At 35.9% G+C, this 17357-nt stretch overlaps 1 protein-coding gene across 1 annotated transcript in view; it reads right to left on the reverse strand.

Moving 5' to 3' along the window:
- Positions 1 to 630: 630 nt before the first annotated feature.
- The window catches only part of ERO1B (endoplasmic reticulum oxidoreductase 1 beta), a 28858-nt gene continuing 12131 nt past the window's right edge, over positions 631 to 17357 (reverse strand). Inside the window, exons 6-16 of the mRNA XM_042821959.1 lie at positions 15492 to 15565; positions 12604 to 12724; positions 12469 to 12515; positions 11416 to 11427; positions 10175 to 10201; positions 8686 to 8778; positions 8279 to 8525; positions 7434 to 7503; positions 6419 to 6505; positions 5003 to 5136; positions 631 to 4116 (exon numbers count right to left, since the gene is read on the reverse strand). Of these exons, the coding sequence (XP_042677893.1) occupies positions 4056 to 4116; positions 5003 to 5136; positions 6419 to 6505; positions 7434 to 7503; positions 8279 to 8525; positions 8686 to 8778; positions 10175 to 10201; positions 11416 to 11427; positions 12469 to 12515; positions 12604 to 12724; positions 15492 to 15565 (973 nt within the window). The 3' untranslated portion in view covers positions 631 to 4055. The remainder of the gene's footprint in view (positions 4117 to 5002; positions 5137 to 6418; positions 6506 to 7433; positions 7504 to 8278; positions 8526 to 8685; positions 8779 to 10174; positions 10202 to 11415; positions 11428 to 12468; positions 12516 to 12603; positions 12725 to 15491; positions 15566 to 17357) is intronic.

Raw genomic sequence — 17357 nt, forward strand, 5'->3', positions numbered from 1 at the left:
AAGCTTAATCCTTACACTGCTGCATATGTACATATAAAAAGTGGAATTAAGTGACTATAGCCACAGTAACAAATTACTCTTGGATACATCAGAGTTATAAGACAGCTTTAGAGGTAAGTAACTTACATTGTTATCATCTGTGCATCATCTGCACTTGTGTGCAGGTAAAGTGAGGGTGAAACATACACATCAATAATCAAATACATATCGAGATATGCTAAACAGGGGTACCAAATGAAAAAAGTTGGAGTCCCTTCGAGGGAATAATTTCACCAATCGGAAGAAAAATAATTCCTAAATTGTTTTAATAAGCTATGTTAAGAAAGGGACAGATCAGTGAAAGCTTTCTGCCTCTTCCCCTCACACAGTGGGACCTAGCCAGTGGCTGTATTTGTTCATTTTAATACAGAAGCATTTTACAGACTGATGGATGTGCTGGAATATGGAAACAGCAACTGATATGCTGCAGCATGTCTATGAAAAATCCAAAACTGCCATTTATTTTTGGAACTCTTGCCTGTCATTTTAAGCTTAAATCACAGAGTGACTGACATGTAAATAATTTAAGCTGCATGATTTCTAAAGTACAGTTGAAACCTACACAAAAATAAACCAACTAAATTCAAGAGGTTATAGCAGAAAATACTTTAATTTGTATCTCATAGATTCAAATGTAGCAAAGAAGTGTTCAGATCTCAGTAAGCAGTTCTAACATTGATTTCAATAAATATTACATTTTAATAGGCAAGATAAATGGAGAGATTGTAAAGTGATGAGTTGCCGATTGCTAATTTATAAACATAAGCATCTAGATTATTTACAACATAATACAGATCATTTCCCAGAAAAGCACAGAGCAAGGTCAGATAAAGACCAATCATCAAAACACAACTCAAAGTGTGGCACAGTATTTCATGCATATACAATGACATAACAAATCACCGGCTGAAGTAGGAGAACATTATTCCAGCTTAAGCCTGTATATTTTACTTTTCAAACTCTGTATTCTCACCTTCTTCCTCTGGCACTTAGGAGCAAGTTTGTTCAGCGACAAACATTTTAGCTATGTTGTTTGCATTGAGTCTTTTAACATTTTGCTTAAGTCTTCATGACTTTGTCTTCTTGCTACCTACATGATTACAATCATTTTGTCATTTGTACAGGGAAATGTAATTTTAATCTGAAATGAATGGCAGACAACGTTGACAAGCTGATCTCCAAAAAGGAGCTAGAATTTCAAATAGTTCACAGCTCGTGGATAGCGTATCTAACCTTGTTTTTTTTGTATAAAAACAGATCTGTAAATTTCTAAAATTTAAGTTCACGTATAAAGAACTTTGTCATCCAACTCACAGAGCAAAACCTCATAGGCAGCATAGTGAAAGACCTGACATCAAATACGGTAAAAAAAGATAGATGACAGGAAAATGGTTTCAGCTGCATTAAACCTTCAAATGCAACCAAATCTCCCTATACATAGAATTACCTTGTTCAGCTGCACTCATGTTCTCATGACACAAAAGAAAAAAAGACATCTTTATGTCCCTACCCTAAGGACCCTGCCTGGATTGTACCAACAAGCTCAATCCTTACACTGCAGTATACATACATACAGAAAATGGAATTATAGGTGACTATAACCACAGTAACAAATTACTCTGGGATACATCAGAGTTATAAGACAGCTTAAGGAGCAGGTATGCAAGATCGGTACGTCTGAATCTCTCACCTGTCCCATAAGGAATTACATGATGCCAGACTGGTGCTGCTTCAGTGTCCACTGATTTTGGCCAGGCACAGATGGAAGAACAAAAACAAGAAGTTGAATTCTTAGAAGGTTGGAAGCAATTCTCTTTCCCCAAAAAGCAAAGTAGGGGAAAAAAAGGAAGAAACAACCTTGGGGCAACACAGACAACAGTTTGTTTTTCCATCAGATAATCCCACCTAAGGTTCTTTAGACACTGCAATATATAACAGCAGTTTAATCTTAGCTATACAAGATTTTTCACTTGAGTGAACCTACAGGTTTCCAGCCCTTGCTGGTCAATCCAAAATGGGAGGAATTAACGACCAACTGAAAAAAAAAACCCAACATACACAATAAAAAGACTTGAATACTCAGCATATAACTTACTTGATCAAACACAGCTATACACATTTGAGATGGTTATCTGAATGTTCAAGTTAATGGAGAAAGCAAACTCTGAGGTGCAAGTTATTGAATCCCAGAGTATGTCAAACCAACCTTGGAAAAGGCCAGGTGAGTCCACCTTGACATCACCTGCTCTCCTCCATTAACCAGAAAGGGAGCCTGTGGTGACTTGCTCAGACAGGTGCTCACAAGCAAAAGAGGCTGTTGAGTTAGCATTAGCATTCTCTCACACCACGTTAATTTATTTACTGGCTTAAACAGGAAATAAGGACTGGAAACCAATTGTCAATTTGTGCAACTATCACCAACTTTTTTATTTTTTAAATTATTTCACTTAGCTTACCCCAGTTTGACTCAAAAGGGTTTTGTTTCTCAGGAAGCAATACTTCCCTAACAAGGAATGTCAACAGATTTCCAACATTTCCAGATGACACAAGTTAGAGTCTAGTCTGGAAACAAAGACAGAGCATATTCCAGCTTTCAGGAATATTTCTTCTGTGAAGGATTATGTTACAAAAGCCAGTATCACTACATTAAGTAATATCAACAGGTCACTAAATATCCCGTAGGGTGAAAAATGTTTAAGAGCACTTTGTTTTAAGAGGATTCAAAAGAAGAGATTTATCGACACAATACCAGCACTTCCTACATTCAGAATTCCTAACTTCATTCTTTAACACAATGGTTTTAAAAAATTCATTTTAAATTTAAACGTTTGGTTGCTAATAGTCAGTAGTGCTGTTCTGAATTCTGTTTTGGACAATGATAAATTGCCATTGACATCTGTGGACAATGATACACAAGTAATTTCTTATTTTATGAAACTCACATTATTAACATACCCGTTTTATTATGCTGAATATCCTTTAAAGAAGGTACAGTTAGGGATTGCATAGGTACAGTATGCAGTATTAATGCCAGTGTGATTACGAATTCTAAAAAGCATTTTTTTTTCTTAAAGTGACTATAAAAAACAAGTTCCTCCTTTTTGATCTCCTAACATCATTAAAATATAACCCATTACAAGCAAATCCATTATCTGTGCTCAGAGAGCAAAATGTGCTGTTTCAGTATCTTACACATTAAAAAGGACAACCTTGGAAACTGAACTGGAACAAACCAGAAAATAAAATGGGCTAGACACAAATTTGATTGAAAAAACTTCCCAGCTAGCACTGCTCCACTAACTCTCTTCTCCCCATTCCCTAGCCCTGATCCCTGAAGCAAATGCAGGCTGCCAAAGGGCTGCAGAAGAGTCACAACTGTACTGTGTAAAAGAGAAGGTGGTTATTTTAAAGGAAGTAAGAACTTCTGAAAAGCAGCATATAAGGGGAAAAAAAAAAAAAAAAACTTTGATATCAGCATGATGTAAAGGAATTGGTACAAAGTAAAGTTTTCTGCTTGGTAAAATTAAGTTTCATATTAATGTAAGAAAACAGGCCTCACCAAGAGCCTTATTTTTCTGGTTTACTTCTAGACAGCTAGAATTGGCATACCCAGTCCTCAGAACATACTGATGCTCAGCACTTGGGTGAGGTGAGGGGTGAACCATCTCTTGCAGGACAAGCCAAGTCAGGATTGAGGTACATATGTTTTCATATAAAACAACTTTCTCAGAAAGACAAGAAGATGAAGAAAACTTATGTTGTATCAGTATGATAGAACTGTGAGCAGAGAACTTAAGATAAAACAGATCAGCATAATTTACACATTTAAAAACTATATACTTCATTCATAAATATCTTTTCTAATTAATAACCATTCGTGGTTTAAACATAAATATTCAAGTTGGTATTTGATTTTACTTTTTAATCAGTTCATGAGAGTCCTGTAAGGATCAGTTCCTTCTGCTCAATGCAGTCACGTAAATGGTCTTCACTAAGAGGCTGCACAAAGGCCTTCATTACCTTGTTTGTTGTAGTAAAACTTTAAAATTCTGCAGCTCTTTTATACTTGTGGAAAGCCTGCAAAACAAAAACCCCCAAAGTGGTAGTAAGTAAACTGTGCAAAGAGAAGTGCAAATTTTGACCTTTCATGGGGACTTTTTTCTAATTTAAAACAACAAAAATCAACTCTGGAAGATAGTTGTGCTTTTTAACACTTGTTACTACTTTCTCACAGAAGATTACTATCTGGCTCTCCATCAACACTCATATTGCAGGGATTAAAATTTACATGCTATATATGTTAAATATCTAATCACGTGTAATAACGTTTATCCTATTTTAAACAATAACTGATCATTACATTCAAGATCAGAAGCACCAGCATGGTGAAAGACACAAGCTTTATTAATCTTTTAAAGCCATTAGGAAGTTATATATTGTAACTCGAACACACAACATGTTTGCTGTATCATAAATTAATCAGAATGGAAGTTTTAGTAAAAACACCTACATCAAACTCCAAATCCAAAAGCCTAAGGGCTAAATGATAGCATTGAAAAAAATCATGTGTTTTTCTTCCTTCTTATGTATGTGCATTTAAAAGAGAAATACAAACTGTTCTTCTGTAGTTAGTAGTTAGAATACAAGAAGCAGGAGATGTATCCAAAATTTAATGCTTAAAACCATTTAAGAGATTTATAGAATAAATGAGATTTGAGATAGAGATGAATTACACACAACACAGAATGATGACCAAGGCTAATAATCAGTGCCTCACAAACTCCACTTGATGGCACAGAGTTGTTAGTGATAAACTGTTTAGCTTTTAAAAGTCACAGTTGCATGCACAAGTCTTTTCCACAGACCGTGACCGCTGACACTGAAGTTTTACTGGTGTGTATTTTTTATCTGGTTGGTTTTTTTTTTTTTTTTTTTTGCTCTACACAAATTATGAAAATCTTACCTTCCAAAGGCATTTACTAGAGCAACTATTTCTTGACGTGTTAGTTGAAAACCTTTTGATGGGCTATTCTCAGGAAGGTTCTGTATTTCTTTCTCAGAAAATAAAATCTTCAGAGCAGTTCCTAAGCCTTGCGTCTACGAGAAAAACCTCAATATTTTAGTGTCAATAAAGTCACTGGGTAAGGTCACTTCTTCTAGCTCTCAGAAAACAAACAGAAAAGCTTTAAGCAAAATAAACATAAAAATACTAACCCATGCAAACTGTAGTACCAATTTAGAAGCAGATACTCCTTCAACCCAAATAACTGCACACAAACCAAGACGATAATGCAAACACATGCCATCAGTTCACCAAGTTAATTCACTTAAGAATATGTTTCCTCAGGTATACTTACTCTAAACCCTCATGTTTTTAATCTCTTCCTTTCCCATTTCTTTTTCTTCTCAGCCAGACCAGATACATATGAAAGCATGACTGTTACAACACCTCCAGCTCCCTCCCTGCTACAGTACAGATGCCTCAGGAGCTGTGGACCAGATCCCTGCTTTCCTTCTCTCCTCCCCCTACCAAGTCAAACTACATTTTTAGTATGAGGTGTCACAACACTTCTGCTTTCTCCATCTCCAGTCCCAGTGGAAGACATTGCAGTTTCAACCCCTATTTTGTGTACAGAAATAGAACAGAAAAAGCTATTCTTATTCCCCGTTTTAATCAAGATGGGGAAGCAACCACTGGATTTTGATATACTGGTTCAAGCTGGGTGCAAGACAATTTTATAGGTCAGGAAATCTGGCCCTAGTTCATTTAGCATAAGAAAAGGCAATAATAGATCAGAAGTATGAATGAGTACAGAGCAGGCAGAACTCCATAAATTCAGCAGAGGCTACTACATTTTTGCTGCTATGAATTTATTCAAAACTTTAACTCTGATAAGCTTAATGCTGTTGTCAGTCTGGATTTAATGTTAGCATTAAGGGTCAAAATCTTGCTCTCAATAAATTCTCCAGAACCCAAGACTATTTTTCAACTCTTGGCTTTACTGCACGCCTCTTACAGCATTTTCTAATTGTAAAAATCTGAATCACCTCATTTTTTTCCACTTATGCTTCGATTTGTGGAGCTAAATCTCATTAAGCAAAAGTGCACTATTTCCAGAAAGGCTTCCCACTGCTGATTCCACAAGACTCATCTGCTAACTGAATACTCAAAAAACTGACTGGAAATAAGACTTGGTCTTGGGGTTATCTGCTCTAAACACTTTCTTCCCCAAAGAATATAAGCTACGTCTTCTAGTAAAAAGAACCACCACTGAGTGAACAAAATTAAACAAAGCATACCAGTTTAATTGTTAAAAAGCAAACTAAACATAAGTCTATTTTTAATACATACGTAAGGATATCAAAGACAAAACAATACCTGCAGTTTGCCCCACAGCCTGCATTTATCACATCCAACACAATCCATTATGCGGGATATGTTTTTGAAATGCAATCTGAATTCTTCCTAGCAATTAGAAACAAACAACGAAAAAAACCATTTAGCTTAAATTGCCTCTTAGCTTTAGCAAAATTCACTTAGTACCACTAGAATATCAATTTCCTTTTAATCAAATTGAATGAAACCACTACCATCTGGGGTCAGACTATAATACAGATTCACATAAACCCAGAATCTTGTTTCCAAGCATTGCTAATTCTTGATTACTTGAAAAGTAGGACATGCAGAATAACACTTGTGTTATACTGTTTCCAGAAACTCGTTCAAAATTTTAAGCTTCAATTACTTACCTGTTCCTCTACGTAATTTTAATTCAGTTGTTCAAATCCTTTTTGAACCAACCTACATACCCAACAAAGCAGCCAAACAAGTGCCAATTCACAAAAGACATTTCCCAACCAAAACTATGGGCAGACAGCTGCTTTGCAGTTTCCGAGTGAAAGCAAATACAATACAGAATTGATTAATGATTAATTAATTATCTAATTATCTAATGCAGATTATCCAAATAAAATATTTCAGATCAGAAAAGAAACACTGGCTGGGCTGATAAATCACTGGCACCTTTCAAATAGTGTTCTTTCCAGTGTGGATGAAATTCTGTATAATACTGATTTCAATAGTAGTAGGTATCAGTAAGTATTCAAACATATTTACTGCAATGAAGCACAGACCAGTTGTGTAATGAATGCAGTGCATACCAATCTGAACAACAGTCTAGCAACACTGGCTGTTACTACACAGTAACAGCATTCACAGTAGGATCTTGTGCCCCAGAACAATGCCTTCCTAATGTTAAATTCATATTCTATTTCATTGAATTGTGCTTTATGTATGTCATGGGTACTTTAAGCAAATGCCTGTTCCTCGAGGGGTGGGGAGTGTCCTATGTGGAAGTGAATATTTTAGATGTTAATCAGAAAAGCAGCTTCACCTTCAATGACTTGGCTCCTTTTTTATCTCCGGCAAACATGGACTTCTCATCAAAGTGCATATGGAAGGACCTAAGAAAGACAGAATGGAAAAAAAACAAAAAACACAAACGTGGCATGAACTATAGCATAGCTCAAGCTTGCACAGCAGCTTTTACAGAGTAAACACTCTGACTTTCTAGTTGCTTCAGATCAAAAATTTCTCCTAAGTTTCACATCACTGCTCTTCAAAAGCAAACTGTTATCAGATGTTTTGCTATTCAATCACTGTATCCTGAAACCTGTTACAGTTTTGCTGAGAATTCTTTTCATTTCCATTGATCAAGACTTTTTAAATATACATCAGGAATGCCTTAATATTTGGCCTTCCAGTTGTGTAAACTTCATATTTGACATCTGAACACATCCTAAACACCTAGTGTGACTGAAGCCACGCATGAAGCATGCAACTGATCACAAAAAAAGATGAGTGTAGGAATTGGACTGAAGAGCCTTACAGAGCAAACATTCTTTCTTCTGTTAAGTCTATGACGAAAGCTGGATTACTCACTGGATCATTAATTAAAAGAACATAGTACTAATTTCTTATTCAAAAAAGATCATGTATTTTACACTGGGGTGTAAAGCCTGGGGTGTTATTTTTTTTTTTCCTCTTTTTTGTATTTATTTAAAAATAGAAGTATTCAAGCCTGGGAAATATTTTTTTTCTTTCATTATTTTACTTCCTCATGCTACTCTTCCCTCTCCTATTCAAAAATGAATTTACTCTCATTCTCACTTGAAAATATAACTGAGAGTTTCAAACTATTGAAAACAAAAAAAAACTCCTAACACCTTTACGCCTTACTTTGTATCCCTGAAGATTTCTAGTAAGAGAGCTTTAGATTCAGCATCCTCATGGCCATTTCCAGTGTAAAGGTCCACAACGGAACGCTCAAAGTATGGTGCAACCTTTGACAAAGCCCGCAGCTCTATCAAATAAAGGAAATACAAGTTTTTCAGCCTTCTCGGTCCTTCTCCCTTCGTTTCAATGGGATCAAAACGACGAGTGAACTCTTTCACATTTGGTCCCCAGCGAGGTTTCCCCCAGGTTTCTACACAAGAAATAAAGTGGAGGGGGAGGAGGTTACAAGCATGTACTTGGGAAAAAGCTTTTTAGGTAAGAACCAAACAAAGCTTAGGAAAAAAATATATATATATGCATTTCAGATAATATAGTGTTTCATTCAGCAGTTTTACCTCAACTCAAATTACCTTCAAGAAGATAATTGGCACACAGGTGTAAATTAATGCTAGCATGAAGTCCAGAAATAAGTTTATAAAACACCCTTTTCTCAAGGCAAAGACCTGTTGAGGAAAACAGAAAAGAGACAAGCAAACCTCAGCCTAGATACTTGACACAATGCATTAAAATTAACCTTGACATTTCACTGATACAAGTCTGCACCATTTAACTGTTACAATTACAGTGCCTCATCAGTGCAGTATGTTTTGGAAGCTATTATATTCATAGTAAAAAAAATATATATATACTCTTATTTTTATACATGAAGTATCACCAAGAATAAAGTTCGACATTTCTTAGTTGGTTTTTCAGTGTTTCAATAAATACAGTCCAATAAGCATCTAACAAATTGCTACACAAAAGTAAAATTGTTTACGCAATGGACTTAAAATAGTCTTGAATTTTGACTATCTGGAAACCAGAACTCGAGTGTGACCTATCCTAGTTATAATTAAAGCTATCATTATTTTAGAGTAGCGTTCTTACAAAAACATCAAAAATCCAGAAAGCCCTATGGCACTGGAAAACAGCCAAAAATGCTTCTTCCCAGCTGTACTGTAAATTCACGGAAGATTTAAGCACTCTGAGCAAAGCCCTAAAAACATGACTTTGATGAATAAAGGCTTTCACAGCATAAAAAGAAATGTAGTGGCAATGGGTGGCCAAAATATAATTTGTATGTAGAAACTGCTTTGAAATACAGCTTACCAAGAGAGAGAGACTACATTTAGAATTTAGGGGTTTGCCTCCTTCATAAATATATGTTTGGGTGATTCCCCTGTCACTCCAGTTTCTACAAACAGAAGAAGGAAGAGCTGATGGGGAAGCCTTTGAGACTGAGATAAAGCCTCATTTACAGCCAGCATATTTTAACAAGCATGTGAACATGTGCTTTTCTGCAATAGAACCAATGAAAGCTTTCCAATAATAGAAGATTCCTGAGAGGTATAATGAACTAAATTGCAAGCGAATACATCTAATTCATTTACTTTTTTTCCCACAGCCTACAAAACAGGATTTTGATTTCTACCACTGTAATAATTTCATTTAAACATAAACAAATTGTTATACGTTCTGAGAAGATCTCTTATGCATATGTATTAGCCACAGAACCATTAAAAGCTTTAACACTTTTAAAAGCAGTTTTAAAATACAACTTATAACATTACTAGCATGTGCAAGGATGCATTTTTGTCTAAAAGAGCTGAAAACTCAGTAACTTGTATTGAAGTGAACTTCTTTGTAAAAGATTAAATGTTAAAGAGCTTAAGGAATTCATCAGCTAAATGAAGAAAAACTTTTCAAATACCCTCAAGGAAGAAAAATGTTACCTGAATAACACTCAAGTTCTGCACAATTTATTAGTAAGTTTAACCTATGAAAAACATTTGGAAAGAAGAAAAAGTGAATTACTTCCTAGTGAATTTCAATTATATTAATCCATCTGAAAGGACTTACCTTCCAGCCATGTGTAGAAAGATTCTCCTGTAATGTTAGAAAACACTGTTAAAATAAAGAACATTCTTTTTCATCACTAAAGCACCTTTATATTACTGCGTGCACTAACATTAGCTGCCATCTGGACATAAAACTAAACTTAGCTACTGAAGCAAGAACAGGCACTGACATGGCTGAACTTTGAAAACAGTTAAAATCTGTTGAGGTCAGAACAGGAGAAATACAAGAATAAACATGGCTCAGCTACTAGCAAAGTTTATGAGTACACTTGATTAAATGCACCAGTTTCTACAGTGTGATAGGAAAGAATAATCAAGAAAAGAGGCGTATCTGTGGAAAGACATTTCATGTACATTTCCTGCAACCATCACTGTTACATTTCACAGCAATCGCTTGTGTAACAACTGTTTTCAAAAGCAAATGAACTACTGCATCCTCCATTCTAACAGCAAACTTCAGGTTTGAAGAATGACCCAGGATTCTAAACTAAACATTGCCCAGGTACATCAGTTCTTTACTGGATGTGCTCTTAGATTCCAAACTCACAAATACTTCATGCTTATACTAAGTTTCACATGGGTACCCCTTCTGCACTGCACAGTGTTTCACATGATCAGCAACCAAAAACAGTGAATTCCTGTACTCAGATCCAAACAAAGAAATACTGAAGACAAAGGAACGTGTTCTAATGCAGAAATCCATCCAATCAATTTCTGATTAACTTTGTTAGTAACTGTACAAGCCCTAAAATCTCTCAATTTAAAGATCTGCTGAGGAAAAACAGCTAAAAAATTTAAGTGATCAGCACAGAAAGCAACTCTATGCTAATTGATCCTAAACATCAAGATAGTGCTTTAAAGCAGTATTAGCTTTGTTTATATATAAAATGAACACTATTCATTCTACCCAAAAAAGTAAATGTTATCCACTACTATCTCTATACTACCTTTGGAAGTCAACTCAACTAAATTCAAAGCAGAAGAGGAAAAACCTATAGGTGACTGTTGCAAAATGACTTCTTGAAGTTCTTCCTCAATTACACGCAATAGGTAATTAATTCACATCTTTGAAAGATGAGAAGAAATCCTGTCTGCTTCTTCTAATCCTAACCAGTACAGCATCTTTGCTATAAGCATTATGTATTTACATCCAGAAGAGCTGCTTCAGCTCGAGAGGCCACAGGGGATCACTGATAATCCAGGCATAAAACACACACAGAAAAGCAGAATAAGATTACTTACCATCATCTCCTCCTAGGAAGTTGCAGCAAAGGAGAAAATAAAAATACATGAGCATTAAAATCAAAGCAGTAATCAAATACAAGCTTTACTATAAAAACTGAAGTACAAGAAACCTTATTTACACTACCAAAAATACAGTCTACTTCCCATCCTATTTTTCCTCCTCAAGACAGCCTGAGAATAAACACATAATAACAGAAGTCACTAAGAATTTAAAATCCTAGTACAGCTTCTTGAAAGCCATGTATTAGCTTCAGAAAGACACGAACTTCAGTTCATATTATTCAACAATCTGACCAATGCTCCTTTCTGAAATTCTAATCTGAGATAAGCTACTCTTGCAACTATTTTTATTGTATCTGTCGGCAGTAGTTATTATGAGCAAAAGCTATACTGAGTTTCTAACATCTGGTGATGTTTTCTAACTACCTGTTGGTTAAATTGCATTTCACAAGAGACACACACTGGCATAGCAACACCAATTAACTTTGAACACACAGTTCTGAATTTAAATTGAAAATCTAAAGCTCAAGTCATTATGCGTGTTTGTTTTAAATGAATAACTGAGTCTCCCTAAGTATTCATTTTTTCTTAAAATAATCTTATTTCTACACTTTCAATGAACTAACCATTGTTTACAGAAAATGTACAGCTACATTACAGTATGATGACTATGCACTAAAAGGTTTAAATAAAATTGTCCAGAAAAAGAGACAAGGGAAGAAAACAACTGTTGGATTCATTGAATTTTAACTCCTTCCCAGCCACAAGATAAAATTATTGTGACACTTGCCCACTGAATAGTTTCAGATATCCTTTAATTTTCAGGAGGCTCCCCTGATATTACTAAGCATAGTCATGCACATAAAATCAAGCATATTTATAATCCAACATCACAAACTGTAAATATTGACAATGGATAGTTGCTTCAACACAGGACATTTTAAAAGCAGAGAGCACGCAAAGAAACTAAAGAATATTATTTGTATCATTTGTACTTAAGTCACTATGTTAAAAGAATTGCATTAAAAAAATAAAATAGACAAAACCCACCCCTACTAGGTGCCAGTGGATTTAAAGGACGATAGACAGATCGAGGCCTAGAAAATAAGTTAGAAAATGTAAAATCAGTTCTAAGCTAAATTGAAGTGCAAGTATAAAAGCAGCCTTCCTCTCCCACCCAATTACTTGAAACAGTTTTCTTCATAGATGCTGTTCCACACTCTCCAAGCAGAGGGCCCTTTGTATCCTGTGTAACGCTCTGGATTCAGCAGCAAATCCACGTACTGCGCATCTGGAGATCTCTCATCTAAATAAGAAATGTTTCGTTATGTATTCTGATTGCTTAAAAAAGACTTTAAGAGTCACAAAATTACATACAAATAAAAAGTCTTGTATAATGCTCTTATTTCTCCAGTGGTATTACAAATACCTTGTACATAAAAACAAAGCAATATACACTCTAAACAGAAAGGCAAAGAATATCTCTTTGACAGTCTCTTATGCTGCCATTACTTCTGCAATTTCTTACCATTTCCTATGTGGCTTCTTCAACTTCACTGTGAACACTCTCTGTGCCATGTGCTTTTACACCTTTTGCAAAGATATCGAGAGTTTTATTTTAAGTGGGCTTCAAACTCAGGGCTTAGTTGACCACGGAGTTTGGTGTGAAGAACAGAAAAAAGAGAACTGCTTTTTTAGAAATGGGTACAATGCAAATATGGCTCCTCAGCAAACACAAAGAAGCACATCTTGGCAGTGGAACAATCTTTATTAGCTGCATCACTTTTATTTCCAAGATAACCTTGTACGGTTGCATATAGCACAGACCCTGTTGTTAACTGAACAAGCTTTCTATGTAGCAGAAGCACAGAATACTGCAGCCCTGCTCTAGTGATGAACTGCTGGGATGTACTATTCAAGATATTAGGATACAATTGGATCCTTAATTCCAGTGCTTTTGTTGGAGTTATTTGAATTATAAGTTATTTACTGGATTACAGTTTATTTACAATGTTTTTGATTTGTGGCTGGACTTGATGAACTTTAACATCTTTTTCAACCTGAGCAATTTTATGATTCTATATTCCAGGACAAGCTGTTGGTTATGGAACAAAACATTACTGAAGCAATATTCAACAAGTTATATCCTCATCCCTAAAGCTGACTTCAAATTCAGGCAAAACATTCACATTAAATCACTGTCTGATTCATACTCTGTACAAATAGAAAGTTAAGTTTTATGTTACAACAAGTAGAAAGTGGAAATAATTCCCTCTCCTTTTCCTCTCTGAAATTCTAGGTCAAGAGCAAATGATGCTAAAGAGACCCTTGTACAGTACAGGCCAGTAGTCCATACTTAATCAAAGGAATGGGCCAAGCAGCACAACTGAGCATTTCCTCAGATGTTGAAGAAATGAAGAGTGAAAACTGCTCTAAAAAGAAGTGATCCTGCACAAGCCACTAAGCATCACTTCAGCAGCAGTAGGAAAAACAAAGAAGAGAGACTGACAAGACACACAAGAACAAAGTGAAAGTCAGATGGAGCACAGCAACCAAACCAGTTCCTACACTTCCTGGTCATTTCAGCTCTCCAATTTTTGTTCTCTATCCATTTACAAATGCATCTGAGGGGCAGCACAGCAGAAGGATGGAAAACTGACCTAAGTTGATATGGTATTTTTTCCAGCTGGATCAATTCCCTTATCGAGTTTATCATTGAGCTCAACAAAAAAGCCAGTAAAAAGTAAAACTGAAGATCTAAATTTGAGCTACAGTTAAGTGAATCAAGAGCTTTGACCCTACCAGAAAGAGAGGTGAGGAAGAGGAAAAAACAGTTTCTCCCTTCTCCCTATCACTCCCAGTAAAGTCACTCTCTCATGTTCCTCTGCATCAGCTCAGGAACTCACCTAATAAGCCATTTCAACCCCAACAGTCTGTGAAATAGAAAGGAGACATCAATCTTCCAGGTACTCAAATTGAGATTAGCTCACCATGCAGTGACAGGCATGCCAAAGCCAGAGCAAAAAGAACAGTGGAAGCACACAGCTGGGCACAGGCAGTAATCCCTTTTCAGTAGGGCACAATGTTGGAAAGAGATGGAGGTGGAATCAGGATCTACTTAAGCTAGTATTACTTCTGCAAGAAAATGCTCCTAAATTATACTTTTCCCATCTGAGTCCATTAAAAATAGGAATAGGCAGCTTGAAGATGGACAACAACAACTTATTGCATTGAACAGTTCAGATCTACAGTAATGCTCAGCGAGTACATATTAGAGAAACAGTTCAGACAAAGTTTTCACAGACAAGACACAGCAGCAGCACTGGAAGAAAACAGCAGTTATTAAATACCTAACAGCTGCTACTTTCTCAGGTGACGCCAAATATTAACCTAAAGGTAGATTAAAACATCTTGCACAGAGCCAAGTCTTCCAAGCACGCACAGCTTCGTAAGGTACTTAACGAAAATGATTTTTGCAGCCTTCCTTGAACTTGGCAGTGCTCATGTTTATCTGAAACTCTCCTTTAACCACTAAACGTTATATGCAAAATAGAAGGGCTCACAAATGGAGCAGAGGGAAGACAAACTATCAGCCTAATGTTTAAACAATCAGAAGTCTTTACAAATAAGGGCCAATAGAGATTGTCTGAAACTAGACTACAAGAATGTACCAGCCCAAGCATAAAGAACTGAACAGCAGCAAAAATAATACAGTAGTAAGAAAAAATTAGGTGTAAATAAATTCTGCTGGATACAAGTCTTTTGTGAGAAGCAGCTTTAAAGAAAAAATGCTAAAACCCTCCCATTTGCTTTCTCTTTATTTCTGTAGAAGTCTCCTGTTGAGGTAACAGTGAATACATATTGGGTTGTTTTTGTTTTTTTCTTTAAACAAGGAACATTCAGATGTCTAAACTGCTTTCTTTGCATGTAAGATAACATGAACTGTCACATGTCAACGTAGCACAAAATTAAAACAGTTCCTTGCAGAGTAGCTACAATCTTGTTTTTATGAGACGGTAATAAAGTAATGAGAAAGTAATAAAGCAAACACTGAAGAAGCTTAAGCATTTTACCATCGAGTTCACAAAAATGATCCTGTGAATCATCGTATCTTGCCCAGTCAATGAAAGCCTCCTTACTTTGGTTACTGAGGGGAAGAAAATACATTTGATTTTAAACTTTCAAATAAACAGTGTCAGTAAGAGCTACTCAACAACACAACCCATATACAATAATTCACTTAGATCTTAATTCTGAACTATTATACCTGGCATACTAGAATATAAGGAGTTGGGGCGGAGATACAAGCAAGCACTAATTGTGGTACTTTCTGAAGTCAGTTCAGTGATACACAGCAAGAAAGATTTCACCATCTTAAGCAAACTCTGCACTGGTAGTGACTTTTCTTCCTTCAGTAAAAGAATTCCATACCACACTTTTCAGCACTTTCAGAAGTACTTTGACAGCTGTCACCACAGGAAAGAAAGTCCCTGTATTCCTTAACCTGTGCTTTCAAAGAAATCTACAATACTTAACCTTGCTTTCGCATGGGAGGCTGGATCTCTAAAGGTTTTTCTAAGCTAAATTACTCTATGAATATGACTTGAGTCTTTTAAGTAATAACGTTAACTCTACTCACTCTTGCAATTTCAAAGGTGCACTGTACCAGAGAAACAAGTACTTTGAAGTTCCCATACTACAAAACACAAGTAGTGCTAATAGCTAAATGCTTTCTTCAACGCAGATGTGAGAAAGAGAACTATTTATGTTTTGCTGTCAGTAGCGTGGTATAAGTGAAGATTGGGAACTCCACTCCAGGGTGCAGTAAAATCCCCTAAAATACCAAAAACAACCCATTTCATTTGATCAGAGCAGTACTAGCTTAATTTGACATCTGCAATTCTTAAACAGGATACATTGTTAATCTACCAACAAAGACTACACTTGACATTCAGTAAGCCTTACAAACTTTCCTAATGTACCTCCCCCACTAATTAGTAGCATGCAAGATTTTATAGTCACAATCAATATAGATGGTAATAGAAAACAGCCCCAAACCAAAAGGATTTTGCAATTCTCCCAACTTTTATCAACTTGCAATTTTGCAAAAGCCTCTTTAGCCCTCTGTACATGTGCTAAATTACATTACTTTTTAATCTACAGAGACAGAAGAGTGTTAATGGCTTCTCAGTTCCCTTAACACTTGAGTAAGGCTCTGACCAGATTGCTTTAAAATACTACAGAAAATAAAAATAAAAGGTAACACGCTAAACTATAGTCGCTTTTTATAATGAGCCAGGACAGCATTTTTTAAATCAGGTAGGACTGCTGAAATCTATGGCAACAGACCTCTCTGCTAGTGATAAACTTCCTTTTTGTTTTTCTATTTCTGCTTTTTCAAAGCAGTGAGGCCAGTAGAATGCAAGCTTTCCTAAACTGCTCTGCTCTTTCCTACTCAAGAACAACACCATATTGCAGAATCTGTACCATCCAACCTTGGCTGTGCCATTCAGTAGGCAAGACCAGGGAACTGATCCAAGCAAAAAATAACTTTGCCAACAACAAAAATAATTCACAAGCTCCCTGACCTGGTTCACCAAGTGATCACAAACAGGCACATCATTGTAACAGAGAGACCTGGTCAGAACCCCTTAATTCACCACAGTCATCAAGAAAAAGAAGGCTGATATTGGTAAAAACTGGAAAATAACGTTTTTGTTTGCTTTATCTCCCGTTGCTGTAAGATTTCTTTCAAACAAGTAAGCATACTTAAAAAAAAAAAAACCTAGGAGCATTTTTAAGACAAGGCAAGTACCTACTTCTCACATTATACCTTCAGGTATTTCTGCACCATTTCATATTTACTTTTTAATGGTCTATGGAAAAAATGAAGAACAAAAACCAGCACATTGCAAAACCAAGACAGACAAAAAGAAATG

Source organism: Centrocercus urophasianus, unplaced genomic scaffold (assembly GCF_019232065.1).
Source record: "Centrocercus urophasianus isolate 14NV4802_14NV808 unplaced genomic scaffold, USGS_Curo_1.0 seq_10, whole genome shotgun sequence".
In the NCBI taxonomy this organism is placed as follows: Eukaryota; Metazoa; Chordata; class Aves; order Galliformes; family Phasianidae; genus Centrocercus; species Centrocercus urophasianus.